The following is a 15,580-nucleotide window of genomic DNA, read 5'->3' on the forward strand; positions in this document are numbered from 1 at the left end:
TGGGGTCGCATTTGCCACCCGCAAACACACGGGAGCGTGCCAGGCTCCCTCCCGCACGCTCGAAATAAAGGCCGGGAGGTGTAAAGAAGCGGCTGTGCTTCCAGGAAAATGCACTGCAGCACGGCTTCTGCCCGTCCGTGGGGACCCATTACGCTAACGGTGTGTCCATTCAGCCTGATATATAAATTACTAATGTAAATTAATGGATAATTGAAGCCCTTTAGTCCTAAATATTTAAATTATTTAACAGGCAATTAAGAGAGAAGGAGAAAGGAAAGAGGAAAAGGGGCCTTAACCCCAACGGGGAGAAAAACATAATAATAAATGAAGTGAGAGGAGACCAGAAAGAGCCAAACATACACATTTTAAAGGATGCCGCCACCTTCGCTTTGTTTGCCCGCGTGTTTGAGCCTGGCGGGACGGGCAGGGGAGACGCAGGGGGACGGGCAGGGGGACGGGCAGGGGAGCGCCTGCCGAGCAGCAGCAGGACGGGTTCTGCTCCGGGTCCCCTCCAGGCGGGGAAAGCTCCACGGCTGCACTTGTGACAGCTCTTGGTGACGGCGACTGCCGGGACTCCCTGACGGGCCGGAACGCACCATACTTTTAGGTAAGGTTTTTTTTCCGCCTCCCTTCCCCTAAGCCGACAGCATTCCCATATATAACACCACTCCTGACCCCTTTTTGATTTTTTTTTTCTTTTTTAACCCCTGCATTCACCCGATCAAGTACAAACGCCTTTAATCCACGTGTTTTAATCTTTTTTTCTTTTAAAAGTGGTCTACGCGGCTGTTTCGCTCTCTCCGCGTCCCCCCTCCACGCCTCTCCAAACATCCTGAGCAAGGCGAAGTGCTGCCCCAAGAGCAACCCATCAGGATCCCATCAGTGCAATGAGTTTCCCATCCTCAGACGTACAGGAGAACCCTTCTAATAGCGCAACCCACAGCAAGGAGCAGGTCAGGACCGAGAAATACGGTGTTTCCTCCCTCCAAAGCGGCCGGGGATATTCCCACCGCTCCTCTGAGCACTGGAGGAGGTCGTAAGGAAAAATGTCCAGCAGCCTATTGAGAAAAGATGTCGGGGGGGGGGGGAACGTTATAACAAAAGCAGCGTGTGAGTTTGTGCGTGCCCAGGGACGACACTGAGGGCAAGGAGAGGGATCAAGACAATAGTGAATAGACTTCAGATTATATCCTGAACTCGCAGCCTCATGGGAACGGGGTTATAAAAACCCTTTTTATTTTGTTTGTAGTCCAAAACAAACAAGTACATAAAAAGCTAAACGTGGAGGAGCCAGACAGGAAGTGAGTAACATCTGGGAAACATCTGGACCCGGCCGTCCTGCAAGCCCGGCCCTCGGCACAGCTCCGGGTACCTGCTCCCGCCGTTCCAAACCAGCAGAGGTACCCCAAACCCCTTCCCCTGCCCCCCAAAAGGGACGCTCCTTGGGGAGACCTGCGCCCATCACTCAGCTCGCCTCATCTGCAGAGCGACGCAACTCCCGAGCTTTCCGTCCCTCTCCGTGTGCCGGGGGAAAGGAGTTAAACCCTCGTCCTATTCCCACCGGGAAGTGCCCAGCAACGCGCCGAGGGCACCTCAGCCCCTGCCAGAGGGAGGAACGCCCCAGGGGCACGTCACCAGGCAGCAGGACATCGACATCCCCGGCGCACGACTTTGCGGGGTTCCCAGCGTTGAAGGATGTCCCGAGCATTGCAGGACACCCCGGTACGGGGCTCTGGGCACCGCAGGACGGAGGCAGGCTGGCCAGCTGGCACCAGGGCACGCTTTCCCAGCCCCCAGAGATGCCCCGCGTCCTTCGCCCCGCGGGACAGAGGAGGTCCTGCCCAGCAGACGCAAGGGCTGGAAGGATTTTCTTCTTTCTGTTTCTCACCTCCTGCTCTCACTCCTCCAAAATCCCCGCGGAAAGAGCCGCCCGGCACACCACCCCACGCACGGACCTGGGAAGCGCGGGGAGGTTGCAGGGCCTGACGCTCGGGCTGGCTCCAGCCTGGCTGCGCGGGAGGAAAGCCGGCTCAGCGAGCTCACAGCCAAGGCCCCGCGCGCAGGGGAATTCCCCCGTGGCCGCCAGCCCAAGCTGCCATCCCACGTCTTCCCTCTCCACCCGCCCAGAGCAGATGGGGTGCTCCGGGGGCGAGAAAAGAGGGGGGCACGGGGACGCAAGCAACCCCGCTCAGCTCTTAAAGGAGGGAGATTCACTGAAAGAGCAGCGATGCTCAGGGCTGGCCTGGACCTCGGCAGGAGTCACTCCTCTGATCTCCACGCGCCCCCAGCTGCATTTCCAGCCGGGAAAGGCAACAACCGCGCTCTGCTCCCGCCTTCACCGGTACACGGGCTGCATCAGGGCATGGGGCAAAGCACCAAACTTCTGGCAAACCAGCTTCACTCGGCTCCTCGGAGCAAACCAGCCGCTCCTTGCACAGGACGGGATCCCCCCCAGCTCACCAGACAAAACCAAAGCAAACCTCAGTCCCCCCTAAAACAGCTCCTACGCAGGCAGAGATGTACTTTCCACTTGCTCTGGCAGAGCCCGGGATTAGCACCGCGTGTTTTCCAACGGGGAGGATTAAAGCCGGTCCGGCGCTGGACCACACGCCGGCGAGGAAGCGGCAGCCGGCTGCGCGGCATCTGGTGCCCGCTGCTCACTTCTCACCATGCACGCGCGGGCAGCGACACACAGGACGGTTGAGAGCCAACGACGATAGCGGCGGTGGCTCAGGCATCCCACGAGAGCAGAAAGGACAAGGACGTTGCTTTTGGGGGTGTTTTGCACCCATGCCGGCAGCCCGCCTGAATTTGGAGCGTCTCCCCTCGGAGAGCCAAGACAAGGTGCAGGGGGACTTGGGGAGTGAAAGGGAGACATCAGGGATGAGAACGGGGACGTCGGAGAGGAGACCAGGGAAAGAACCAAGGCACTCGGAAGGAATGCTCCAGCAGGCTGGCGAGGTTAAAAAAAGCAAAAACACCGGGACATCGGAGGATACGGAGACCTAGTTAAAGAAGCCTAACCCAGAACACGCCACTAGCAAAAAGCGTCCGCTGTGACAGAGACGTAGGATGCTGCGAGCACAAGCCCGTGTCGCCGCACGCCCTGCGGCAAAGGGCACAACTCCCGCAGCCCGAGCGCCAGGCACCCCCAGCCACCGCGGCAGCAAGGGTGCCGCCAGCGCCCGGTCCTCTTTTGTTCCTTGGTTTTCCGTCATCTTTGCACCGGCTGATGCCCACCTGTAGCCTTTTTTTTTTGTGTGTGCTTGCTATTACTTGTCATCTTTAAAAATAGCTAAATTAAAAGGCTGCAGCAGCAAGCAGCTGCCCAGATGAGCCGGACCCCATTGCAAGAGGCGGTGAGAGCACCGAACCAGTCCCCGGTGTGCAATGCCGCAGCTAAATTTGGCCCGGGGAGCCGGCAGAGCGGCTCCTGGAGATGTCTGAACGCATCCCGGCCATCGGGCGAGGAGGGCCATGCACAGGAACCCACCGGAGCCGAGCAGCCCGTTCCCACCGTCCCTCGCACACGCTGCTTCCCTGCTTTTTCTTTAAAATTCCCAGCCTAAATAAGGCTTTGGGGAGGAAATTAATGAAAAGCAAAGCTGATTACAAAGAACAATACAATGACTCAATCTGTTTCTTTTACCTCAATTGTATAAAGCTTTTACATTTATAAAGGTTTCTCTCAATACACAATGAAATGCCCTCCCGAGGGAAGCGGTAATGGCCCCGGAGACTTCTGAGCAAGACTGGACAAACCACCACCGAAACAATCCCTAAGGAAGAGCCAGATGATCTAACAGGTCTTTTGCATCTTTAATTTCTCACCCTTTTCTTTCTCCTCCCGTTTCAGGCACGGTTTTTTTAGCTGCTGCTAATTAGATGTTAATGCGAGAGCGGTTGCGTTTTCAGCACATGCTGTAACCAAGAGAGGAAAATATTGGGGCCCTGAATGACAAACAGATCACAGGGATAGGCCTCCTCATTCTCAGAGGAGAAAAAATCTCTCTCTCTGGAAGAAAAGCAGACCATAAAACATCGATATCCTTTCCGCACCAGGATGGACTGCTGCTGCACCCACCGGTAGCCGCCTGATGCCCATGGGTCACAGCGGTGCCTCCTCCTCCATCCCTACATCCAACCCCTTTGTTGGGGCACGAGAAAGTTCTCCAAGGTCCTTTCTTCCAGTTGTAAATGATGGAAAAAACCCCACCAGAACAACAGATGTTCCAAAACAACCTATGTTACGGAAAGCACCAGACCAACCAACCCTCCTGGCTGCTCCTTTGTAGACCATCTTCCAGAAGAAGGCAACAGCACGCTCTTCACCATGACGACCACCACCACCACCTCCTCCTCTCTGCTGTTTGCTGGGCTGTTTATTTGAACGGTCTCTAACACCCACCTCAGCAAGTCGCAAGGAACCGAGCCGAGCTGTTTGCAATAAAATCAATGAGGAGACGCAGAAGCAGGAGTCTGTGCCCGCGCCTGTGGCGCCTGCCCCACCGCAGGACGGTCAACGAGGGCCACCGCTCGTCACGGCCAACGTAACTGTAAACCCAACCGCGCTCGCAGATGGCTTGGCCACGATGCTCTCCCTTTCACCCTACTCCCAGCTCACCGTTATCACAAGAGTTAACCTAATTTCAAATGGTTTATTGTCTTTTATCATCCTGCCAGAAGCTTCATAAGAGAAGCCAACGCTCCAAGCCTGACTCCGCACCCATGCCCCAGCGGATAGAGCCTATGCAGAGGTTGTGCTTCACTTCGGCTCCGCTGGAGCACCGCTGAACCTAGAGGTGGTACCCCAAGGTCCACATGGAGGACCAAGGTCAAGAACGGATGGAGAAACTCAAGTTTGTGGTGATGGGATGTTATACATCCCTCGTTAGTGGGGTTAGGGTCCCCCCATCAGCTCCTGGTGTCCCTAGGGGCAGCGACCTCCCTCCAGCCCCAAGGGGGGACCCGGTGCCTACGCCCCAGCCGAGACAGGAACGAAAGCCAGAACCAAAGCCGCTGCTAAGAGACGCGTTTACGACCTTCCGAGAGGGAGCCCGCTGACAGCTTAACGAGCTTTTTGTTTTTCAAGTAGTGGTTTTATATTTACGACCTGAAAGGGAAAGATGCAAGTAGGCAGACAATCATGGGGCTATCTGCTCCTTCTCCTCCTGACCCACTGCCGTCCAACCCACATCCAAGCTGTTCCAGGAAGCCATAAAAAACGATTGCATTTCAGCTTTTTTCCCCCCTCCTTCTTTCTCTCTCCCCACTAAAAACAAAAAGCACCTTTTTTTTTTTCTTTGTTTCTTTTTTTTTTTTTTGGTGATGGTCATCATTTCTTTTTAATGTTCACCCCAAGGAAGAGCATCAAATATTAATGCAGGAAGCGTCAGAGAGATCACACCGGAAACCAGAGGCCCCAGATGTTGTGGAGCATCCCAGTGGATGCGAGATCCCACCAGTTCATCTCCAAGGCCTGGCTCTTTAATGCCTGGGAAGGAAGGAGGAGGCCAGAAGCTGGGCTTTACGAGAGAGATGACATTCCTAGGATATCAGCTCAGAATTGCGCTTGGAAGAAGAAAAAAAAAAAAAATTAAGAAAAAAGCCCCACAAAACCCACCACCCCTCCCTGGGGTGCTGCACTGTTACCCTAGATCTCAGCACTAAGGCAGGAGAGGAATGCCTTTGGGCTGCAAGAGCATTCCAGCCACCAGCAGGAAGATAAGCCTCTTCCTTCACCTCCAGATTCCTGGGCAGAGAGGAGACACGTGGGGTTTAATTGCACACAGAGATGCCACAGCCAGGACACAAGCATGATAAGAGCTTTTGTCCGGCTGCGGGTTCAACCCGACTGATAAAGACCCTGCCCTACAGCTCTTAAAACTTAGAGGGCACCTTGGCCAAGCCCGGCTTGACGAGTTGGTTGGGGGACATGCAATGCAAGGGACCGGCGGGGGACGTGCAAGGCCAACACGCGCAATGCAACACCTGGTAGGAGAAGCGTGCAACACGGCGACGCCCCGTGCAACACGGCGCTCGCCGCACCGTCGTGCGTGACGCTGGACACGCACGTCCGCCCTTCCAGGGGAGGAGAGCACCATTGCGTGCTTGGTGGCGGCATCCTTGTGCCGAAACCTCAGGCGGCTGCGGAGGGGAGGCGAAATGCTGTGCTGGGAGTCAATCTGTTGTTGAGCAAACGCAGAAGACGACAAACCAAGCTGCTGAGCTTGGGACAACCTCTCCTTCGTCCCCCTCCACCCCCACGCGAGCCCCGTTTGCGAGTCCTCTTTGGCAGCTGTGAGGCCCCAGGTGCGCACGTAAAAAAAAAAAATAGGAAAAAAAAAAAAGAAGAAAATACCCTTTCAAATGGGATGACCAATTTCCTAAGCGCAGGGGTGAGGTTAGGCGAGGTGCCGGGGGCTGTGGGGTGCGGAGCGGGGGGAGCAGCGTGGCAGGGCTGGGGGCAGCCCCCACTCCTCCCGCTCCCCTTCCCTCTTTCTCTGCTGCCAGGGGCTCTGCCCCGGCGCCTGCTGATAATCAGGGAGCACATTTGAAACCCCGGCGCCAGACAGGATCCTTATCTCCTCCCGGAGAGGAATGTGGGATGGAGGCAGCCCCTGCAACAGCTCCAGGAGAGGAGGGGAGGGGGGAAGCAACCCCCTTCGCCATGTCCCCTGTGTGCAATTAAGAAACGTGGGAAAGGGGACCCCACGGGGTGGGTGCCCACGTCCGCTTGCACGGAGCCACGTTTCCAGCGGAGATGCCAGCGCCGGCTCCCAGGGCGGCCGGAGGGGTCGGAAGCACCCAGCGCCTTGCGCAAGGGCTGTGTAATTATCCTGAGGATAATTGCGCTGCTTAATTTCCCCATAAAGTCAAGGCCTGGGTAGGCTGGCTCCAAACAAAAAAAAAAAAAAAAAAAAAGGCAAGTGAGAAGCCAGGGCCGGGCTGATCCCACTGGGAAAAGCCCAGGGCATGTGCCTGGGGGATGCAGGATGCCAGGCTGGGAGAGCCGCCTTGGCAGGCACCTCTCCCTCCCCTCCCACCCAAAAAGATGGAGGGCGAGGGCTGTGAGCCATCCCAAAAAAAAGCTCAGGACCTTCAGGGTTCTGCTTGTGGACCCTCCAAGACAGAGCCAGCCTTTAGGGTGGGAGGGAGAGGAGGGCTGCCCCCCTGCCGCTCCCCAGAGCCTTCCTCCCCAGCGAGGAGGAGGGCAACGGGCTCCGCTCAGACCCTGGCTCTGGAGCTGCCCAAGGGCTGATCTCCATCACCGACAGGAACTTCCAGCAGCCCAAAAACAGCGAGGGGGGAAGGAGAGGAGGCAAAAGCCAAGCTGGGGGCTTTGCTCCTGCCAGGCACTCCCCTCAGCCCCCTCCGGGCACCAGGCTGGATACTCTACCACCCAAAAAAAAAAAAGAAAAAAGGCGCTTCAAGTTGTTATTTTTGCAATTAGGAACCCAGACCTTTCCCCGCAGTGGCTGGAGAGCACGACGCCGGCACCCGCGGTGAATTTGTAGTCGCTGCGTGGTGCCACGGGTACACGGCTGCTGCGGACAGCCGAGTTCCGGCATCCCTCAGGTTCAGCCCTGCCAGGGGTTTCATGGGCATCCACCCAAGGAGGACTCTGTTGATGCCATCAGAGCCCCAAGGAATTTGCATCCAATTAAATGGATATTTTAAAAAAAAAATAATAAGACGCTAATGAAGTTTAGAAGCTGCCGACACCAGCCATATGCCTCAAGTATGTACGGTACAGTTGGTGTCTAGGTAATGCAACTGCAGGTATCAGCTCGCCTAATTAGCTACCAGAAGAAAGTCTAATTTAAAACAAAGCTCTTATTTTATTTATTTGCTGACAGTAGCAGAGCAATTCCCTCCAGCATGTTGTGAAAGCAAACACACTGTCCTCAAAATAAACTGCCATGGGCTTTTTAATTTTAGCCTTCAACAAGTGTTCCCTGTTAGTCTTGGGGAAGGAGGAAGAGGAAAAAAAAAACCAACCCCAAACTCCGGGGAGCACCAACCTGCAGCTCCCATTAGCATTACAGAGAGCTCGCAAAGACGGCTTCCCACTTGTCACCTCCCTGCCGTGGCAAAAAGCAAGCACGCACACCATCGGAGCTTCTCCGCTGCGCTGGGGAAGGCAGGGAAACCGCCTTTAATAAAACTTTAATAAAACCCCTAAGAATCCCTGTCACCCTGCAGATGCCCACGAGACGGGGCTGCATTGCCAGAGGCACAGGCTGGCATCGGGCCCCGGAGCGCTCTTGCGAGGTGTAGGTCGCCCACCCAAACGAAGAGGTTCCTGGGGGTCCCTGTCCCTGCCCCACCTTTGCTTTAAGATGCAACCGGAGGCAAACGTGGCGGCGCAGGGAGAAGAGAAATCCTAGAAGCGGGGAGAAAGTACAGGGCCACCGCGATTTTATTTAGTATCTTTATTTATTGAAGTGCTTTAAATAGATATGGATTGACTCTCTCAGCTCTGGCTATTACAGCTTGAAAGGGGAGCTGCAGGCTCTTTGATTAATGCACACAAGGCTGCTTCCATAGATGCTCAGCATCCCACGCCGCACGGTACCTCCTCCTGCCTACCAAACTGCAACGGGCACCCCTGTATCGCCCTCCCCAGAGGGGCAGGAGGGTGCCACAATCCCCCACCGCGTATGGTACAGCTCGAGTGCCATGGTTTTGGGCAGGGGTTGCCCCAGAAGTGCCACATCCTCGCTCTGCCTGGGCAAAGCTGCCCCAAATGCCCACTTTGACACCATTTGAAACCATAAATCCCCCCAGCCACCCAGACCCATCCCAATGGGTGGTCGAGACATTCATTCATCACTGAGCAAACGACCCACCGACCCACATGGAGCAGGTCCTGGGGAGGTTCTCCTCAATCCCAACACTGCAACTGCATCCCACCGGCACGAGCCAGGAGCAGGGTGGGAAGGGGAGCGGCAAGATGCCAGCTTGGGGAGAAACCCTTCTCTTCTGGGCATTGCACTTCCCCTCTCGCAGCCATCAGAGGATGGTCGGTGCCAAGCCCCATCACAAGGGATGCTTCAGCATCTCTCCTCTTGCAAAATCCAGTGTCCTGGTGCCTCCACTGCTCCCCCTTCACACCATCCACACGAAACCATCACGCCTCTCCACCGCCACCCTCAAATCACCTCCACATTCAAGATCGGGCCACCAGCTCCACAGCTCACCGAGACAAACCCTTCATCCTTCCCCTGCCACCTTCATACGGTCCAAGCTCATCCGACTAATCGGAGATTTATTCCTTCCTAACAGCACGTCCTGCCACCCATTTATGAATATATGAAAGTGGGGAGAGGCATCACAAGCCTTTATGGACCACGCTGGCTAGGACATGCATTTTTCTTTCCAGTGATGAAAGTAATCCTGTTCAGTTAAGAAGTAAAAAAAAAAAAAAAAAAAAAACACCGCACTATTCTTAGGTAGCTGGGAAAGAGGAGGAAAATCTATTGCAGCGACCCTGAACAGGCGCTCCCCCAGGGCTTCGAGGCAGAAAACTTATCAGACACCACATTGATAACATATTCAGGCTAAACCATAAGTCTTCAGCACATAAAAGTTATTCCTAACTGCAAACTCAACGGGCAGGGGGAAAATCAGGTGAAAAAAGCAGAGGCCAAAGGCCTGGGGAAGGGGGGGGGTGGCAGGAGGTCTGGGGCTCACCTGTGGGACGGGCTAACGCCCCGCACACGCTCCCAGGGGGTAAGCAGGAGGGTGCTGATGCTGGGCACCCACCTCCTGCCACAAAGACATCCAGAGAAAGTTTGTCTTCTGCATGTTTAAAGGAGGGCGGGGGGGGGGGGAAATCAGCACCCACACCACCATCAGGCTGGTGAAAGATTTCTCCCCCCAGGACAGCATCCTCAATCATCCCCATCAACGTGTTTGCTCACTATGGCCGTGCTCGCCCCCCCGCTATATCCAGGTCCCAATACCCACCCTACACCCCCCTTCCCCCCCGCTCCTTTCCTTCTCTCTAACTCCAAACCAACTCTTTGTCCCGGGCACAAACAGCCACGAAGCTTCCGCTGCAGGTTTCTCTCCGCACCAGTTTCCCCACCCCAAGGAGCTGGATTTCCCATCCCAAAGCAAGCCAGCTGGGATTTGTAGCTGATTTTTTTAAGAAATAACTCCGCCGGAATTTTTTTTCCTGTGCCTTGTGTAACGACGGAGTTTGCAGCAAAACCGCGGAGGGGTTCACCTTCTCCTTAGCGACCCCCTGCTCTCTGTTCACCTGTTAAACCCCACGAGGATCCCCCCCAAGCTGGGGAAGCCAAAGGACACAAAACGAGCTGGAAACAACCCCCTGTCCTATTTGCAAACCACCTCAGAGAGGCGAGAAGCAGCACACGACGTGGCTGTACGGTAACCGGACCCGCGGGAACCACATCCAAAAAGGGAGGCTGCGCAGCTCCTGGCTGCCCCCCACGTACAGCCAGTTAGTCTTCTTGAAGGAAAAAAAATAAAATAATAAAAATCCATATTTGCCATGCCTTAGTACCCCCCTCCGTGCGTGGACAACGAGCCTATGGCAGGAGCAAGCTGCTTTTGCAAGCTCCTCTTCCGAGCAAACTAGGGGTTCTGGGGGTTCGGGACCCCCCTCCCACCCACCAGCACCGCTGTCCCCCCCAAGCATCGAGGGCCACCACCCTCCCAAACCTGCAGCTCCGTGCCTCACGCGAGGTGTCGTTCCCCCCCGCCCCCAGCCTGTATCCGTAGCAGGGCTCCAGAGCCCAGCATCACCCAGCCAAAACCATCCCTCCCTCCCTCCGAGGCCGGTTTTCCAGGCAGAACAAGGATGGGAATTACTCAGGCAGCATGTGACATGACCACCAGAAGCAGGGCATTACATTACTGGAGCTAAAACTGGATCCCTGCTCCTATTGTCTATTCTTTTGTAGTGATGGGAAGAAAGAGCTGCTGCTCTGTAATCAGGCCTCTCCTGGCTGGTTCACTGCTTTTCGGACTAACCAGGATAATGCAACATTGCTTTCATGTGGCAACAGCAGCTTAGGAACAATTCTCCTACGCTGGTACACCACCGAAATTAAAGCCCTGCTCTGAGTCTCAGTTGCTCCCAGAGGCAGCCCGCTTGCCTCGGACTTAATATCTTCTCCAAAAGTCTGTAATACAGTGAATGGACTAAATTTCTTTCTAAATAAGCACTCGTGAAATTTAATTACTCCAGAAATAATGCCTATTACCTATTTCTGAAAAGAAGAGTAATTCCTTCCAGCTTTTGCTAACATTCTTTCAGCAAACGCTCAGCATTTCTTGTTTCACTTATCGCTACGTGCAAAACCACAGTCACAGCAGAGCAGCTCCAGATCACCATTCACCCAAAAAAACCTGAAAGTCTTTTCTTCACTGATGCTTCTTCATAGCTTTACTGTTTCTGGGCCAGAATTATGGAGATTTCCTTCCCTCCCTCTGCCCGTAAAAATTCAGATTCCGAGCTCACCCATACAGACAGATTGAGACTAAAGCCTCCAGAGTGGATTAACTCAGCCAGAAATGATCTCAGCTGCGAAACATCGCAAGGGGCAGTCACATTCTCAGCAGCTTCAAAATAGAGGTTTGGGGTTGGATTTTTTTTTTTTTTAATTAAATTAAAAGGGATGCCATCTCTCTGAATCTGTGTTTTATCTGGAATAAAGATCCTGGTACTGGAAGAAAACACGCTTTTGCTTTCCTAACTCCAGTTTCTCATTTTCACCGACTTCTTGAGAACCTCTTCGTGGTTTCTGAAGCCTTCTTCTGCACTGCATTAAGAGACCATCTCTGCAGATAACATGGTTTAAAACCTGCGGAACTCTACAATAGGACAAGGACTCGTTTCGCCACCCAAGTGGCCCGACCCTAGAGCAGCCCTTCCCCAGGCTCAGCACCTCGCGGCTTAAAGCATCTCCTGGGCAGCTCGGTTGGGATGAGCCAGGAGGCCACCCTGTCAGTGAAGCAAGGCCCAGGTTTATTATGACACTTATCTACGGACAAACGTCAGCCAGATCAAACCCAGCGGAGACCCTCAGGATCTGCAGGAGCAGCTGGTACCATGCCAACGGGAAGATGCTCTTTTCCTCCCTGCCTTTCCCCTTGATGCTCCGTTTTCAGAGAGGTCAGAGACTGCTGCTCCCAAAAAACAAATAAATGTGAAAAGCCAAAGTTGCAGAATACCCTCGACCCAAAGGTCTACAATAACCCAAACTCCTCCAGCCTTCAGATCCCACCGTTTACATAAATGTCTCTTTTTTTTTTTTCCTTTACACATGCTGGCAAAGCAAGCCCGGAGAAACCGCCACATCCAAGCGATTTCTTCCGAAGCGCACGCGTAGGCTGCGAGGAAGCCCACCCTTCCCTCCCCGTCTCCCCCAGGCTGACCCGGGTGTAGGATGCTCACCTCCTCCTGCTTCCCCTTCAGCCACTCAACCATCATTAGCAAAGGACCATTTCCTTCCATAATAATTAAAGGTCATCTGCCAACAAGTGTCTTTTGCTGTGACCTGAAGGCATCCTTCAGTGCTTCTCTCACCTTCCCTAAGGTTTTTCCAACATTTTCTCCATTCTTCGTGTATTTTGGGGTACCCCATCTCAGCTAAAACTACACGGTCCCATAAACAGCAGAACGAAACGTGTTTTCCTATAGATCTGCTGCTCAAAATACTCACACCCACGTGCGTTTGTGTTCCCCAATAGTAGGTGGGAAGTGTGTGATGCCGGGGTTTGTTTTTTTTTTTTAGTGGGATATTAATAGATTCCTCTCACTGGCTGACCAGCTTGCCTAGATAAAAACTTTATTGCTAATTTTCTAATCAGGCAGGCACTTAATTGCGAGACGTCTACTTCTGAGGCAAAGAGGAGGAGGGTTGCAGACATACAAACAGCATGACTGCAAAAAAAAAAATCTGAATTTTTAATTTTTTTTTTTTTTTTAATAGGGAAATCAAGCTGGAAAAGAAATCTCTCCCAAACAAACAAAAAAACCACACAAATAAGCCAGACAGCCAAAAGAGAAATCCATCGGGATTTTTGGTGCCTTAGGCAGAGGAGCTGCTCTCGGTGGAAGGAGATGCTGTGCCCTGTGGTCCCTTCTGCGGAGGGGCTGGAGCCCACGGCTGCTCCCGGGGCGAGCGGGGAGCATGGCAGTACATCCCATATATAGCACGGTCCCCACGGGCTGTGAGCAGATGGTTACCACGCTGACAGGTTGCAAACAGCTCCATAGAGCCGGTCGGGGAATCAGATATTGTCTCCATGCCTTTAGTTTTGGAAACAAAAGATGTCTCTAAAAAAGTTTGCTGTGGGACCCTGCCGCTCCCCCTATTTTCGGACTTCTTTTTAAAAGCACTTCAATCCAGCTCACATCACTCGGGTCCGAAGCCTAGACAACTCCACGGGCTACCTGCACATAACTTTTTCCACTCCGAGAAGGAAAAAATGGACCTTTTCATCCGACTCTCCTCTCTGGAGCTGGAAGGAGAACACGAGGACAGCCATGGCGCACGGCACAACATCAGCCTCGCTTCTCCCGCGAGCTGCGGGCACTCCCTTCCCTGCAAAAAGCTTCTTCCCTTGACTTCCTAGCAAACTTGCAAACACCGTAAAGTCACGGCAAGCCCGAGAGGCTTCCTCCCAGCATCCCTGCCATTTATTTATAGGAGCCCCAAGGGCTCGGAAACAGCCCTGGACCCCAGCCCTAAACACGCGGGACAGCAGCGACGCCGCAGAGCGCCAGGCGGGGACCCGAATCGTCTCTTCGGGTGGGTTTGTTTTTTAAAATCATCCTTTGGTAGGCCACGCTGGACACCCCCCACACACACACCTACCGGGATGCAGAGCGCAGCCAAACTGCAGGACTCCGGCTTCTTCTTTTGCTTCCCCGCTGGTTTTAGCTCTGCAACTCGACCCTCGCAGAAACATATGGTTTGCATTCTCCCCCCTATACTTTCCATAGCCTCGCACACCACCTCTCCTTCCCCCCGCCTCCCGTAGGCACACAAATCCAAGCCCTTTTCTCTTTAAGGGAGAAATCGTGCCGGCAGCCCTCCCCGTCACTCTCCAAGGGAAGGAGACGGGCACGGGAGAGGCTGCAGTAAAACCCCTCGGCCGAGACCGCTAAAGCGGGCTTTGCTATTTCACGCAGGGGTCATTAACAGCCCGGCTGGATCTGCCGCGTCCCCTTATAGCCAGTCCATAAATACCAATGCAAACAGAGCCAGTATGTCAGTGGAACATGGAGACGGAAAGGGGAAGGCGGCAAGCGCCTGCGCAAAAATAACCCGCTCTGCACGCGGAGCTTTGCCTTCTCCGGCCGGCCAAGGATCACCGAAAAAACCCAGCCTGCTCGGGCTTCCAACCTCATCCCTCTCCTCTAGCCGGAGGGGACAGAAACCGCAGCAAGTCCTTGGGGCGCAGGGACAGCAACCGGGCACCGCCGCGCCGAGGGGGTGCTGGCGGTCAGAGGATGCTCGAGGGGCAGGCACCCGCTGCCGACGGGGTTCAGCAGCAACTCTGCCTCCTCCCTGCGTGCAAAAATCATCTTTCTTTTCCTGTTAGGCAGTTTTCATCTAATTTTCTGCTTCACCCAGCAGCCGGGCTTTTCCCCGCAAAGAGACGACGGCAGCCTAAGCTGGTTTTTGTTCAGCCCAGAGGACTGATCCAGCGGGGAAACAGTGAGAGGGATTTCTACGGAGCATTACTTTGCCTTACTGACAAGCAAGGCATCTCCTTCCCCCCCCAGCCCGCATCGCAGGCTGAAGTTAAAAATTGACGAGGCTCCTCATACCCGCTTCTTTTTTTCTAGTGTCCTTAAAGCGCCGCACTCGAGAGGAGCCTGGGAGGGCTGTGGGATGGATGGATGGATGGATGGATGCCCCTGGCCAAAACAGCACAGGCTGTGATAGAAACCAGAAGCCTTGCGGTCTGAGAGCCCAACTGCCTTTGCAAAGCATACCGAGCATTGCTGGCGCGCCTGCGTACCCCACACCATCCTCCCGGCCACGGCCGATGAACGCCGCAGCAAAAAAAAAAATAAAAAAAAAATTACAAGCCCTGATCATCCTCTGAATTTATATATTTTTGGTGGCATGGGACCAGCAAGCCTGACAGTTTCTTGGAGCATGAACTCCTCTTAGCAGGTATTATAAAACCACACTTAAAAATAATCATTTATTTTTGAGCCGGTGCGTTTTCAGGATCAGCATTACCCAAGGTTCCAGCTGGATAGATAAGACCCTGCAGTAACCTGCGGCTTTCCCTACCGCTTATCCCCCGGGATCCTTCCCAATCGGCCGGGACCCCGTCTGCGAAGCCGGCGCATGGGTTTTTCCATCCCCGGCAGGACCAGCCCCAGCACGCCCCGCACTCCCGGGGTTTTGTTGCAAACTACAAAGGAACCTGCCCAATTCGCCCCGGTTTGCATAACCAGTTTATCCCAAACATTTGTTTTAAAAACTCAACTCTTGTTAGTCACCGTTCAGCCCAAACAAAACCCAACCCTCCTCCCAGCTTTTGGATCTCGCTTTTCCAGCTTTGGGCAGAGCCAACATTT

The 15,580-nt window shown here is 54.1% G+C and overlaps 1 protein-coding gene across 5 annotated transcripts in view; it reads right to left on the bottom strand.

Annotated features, from left to right (window-relative positions):
• The window catches only part of UNC5B (unc-5 netrin receptor B), a 54,243-nt gene that overhangs the window by 29,406 nt on the left and 9,257 nt on the right, over positions 1 to 15,580 (bottom strand). Inside the window, exon 1 of one of the 5 annotated variants that reach the window (XM_075758945.1) lies at positions 14,740 to 14,881. The exons of 2 other annotated variants lie outside the window; for them this stretch is intronic. Coding sequence is in view for 2 of the 3 variants with exons in the window: in XM_075758942.1 (XP_075615057.1) it covers positions 13,857 to 13,950 (94 nt within the window). In the remaining variant the exon portion in view is untranslated. Of the gene's footprint in view, positions 1 to 11,494; positions 11,514 to 13,856; positions 13,966 to 14,739; positions 14,882 to 15,580 lie in introns of those variants that run through there. 2 more of the 5 variants (XM_075758942.1, XM_075758944.1) reach the window with 2 other exon arrangements.

Source organism: Balearica regulorum, chromosome 7 (assembly GCF_011004875.1).
Source record: "Balearica regulorum gibbericeps isolate bBalReg1 chromosome 7, bBalReg1.pri, whole genome shotgun sequence".
Classification (NCBI taxonomy): domain Eukaryota; kingdom Metazoa; phylum Chordata; class Aves; order Gruiformes; family Gruidae; genus Balearica; species Balearica regulorum.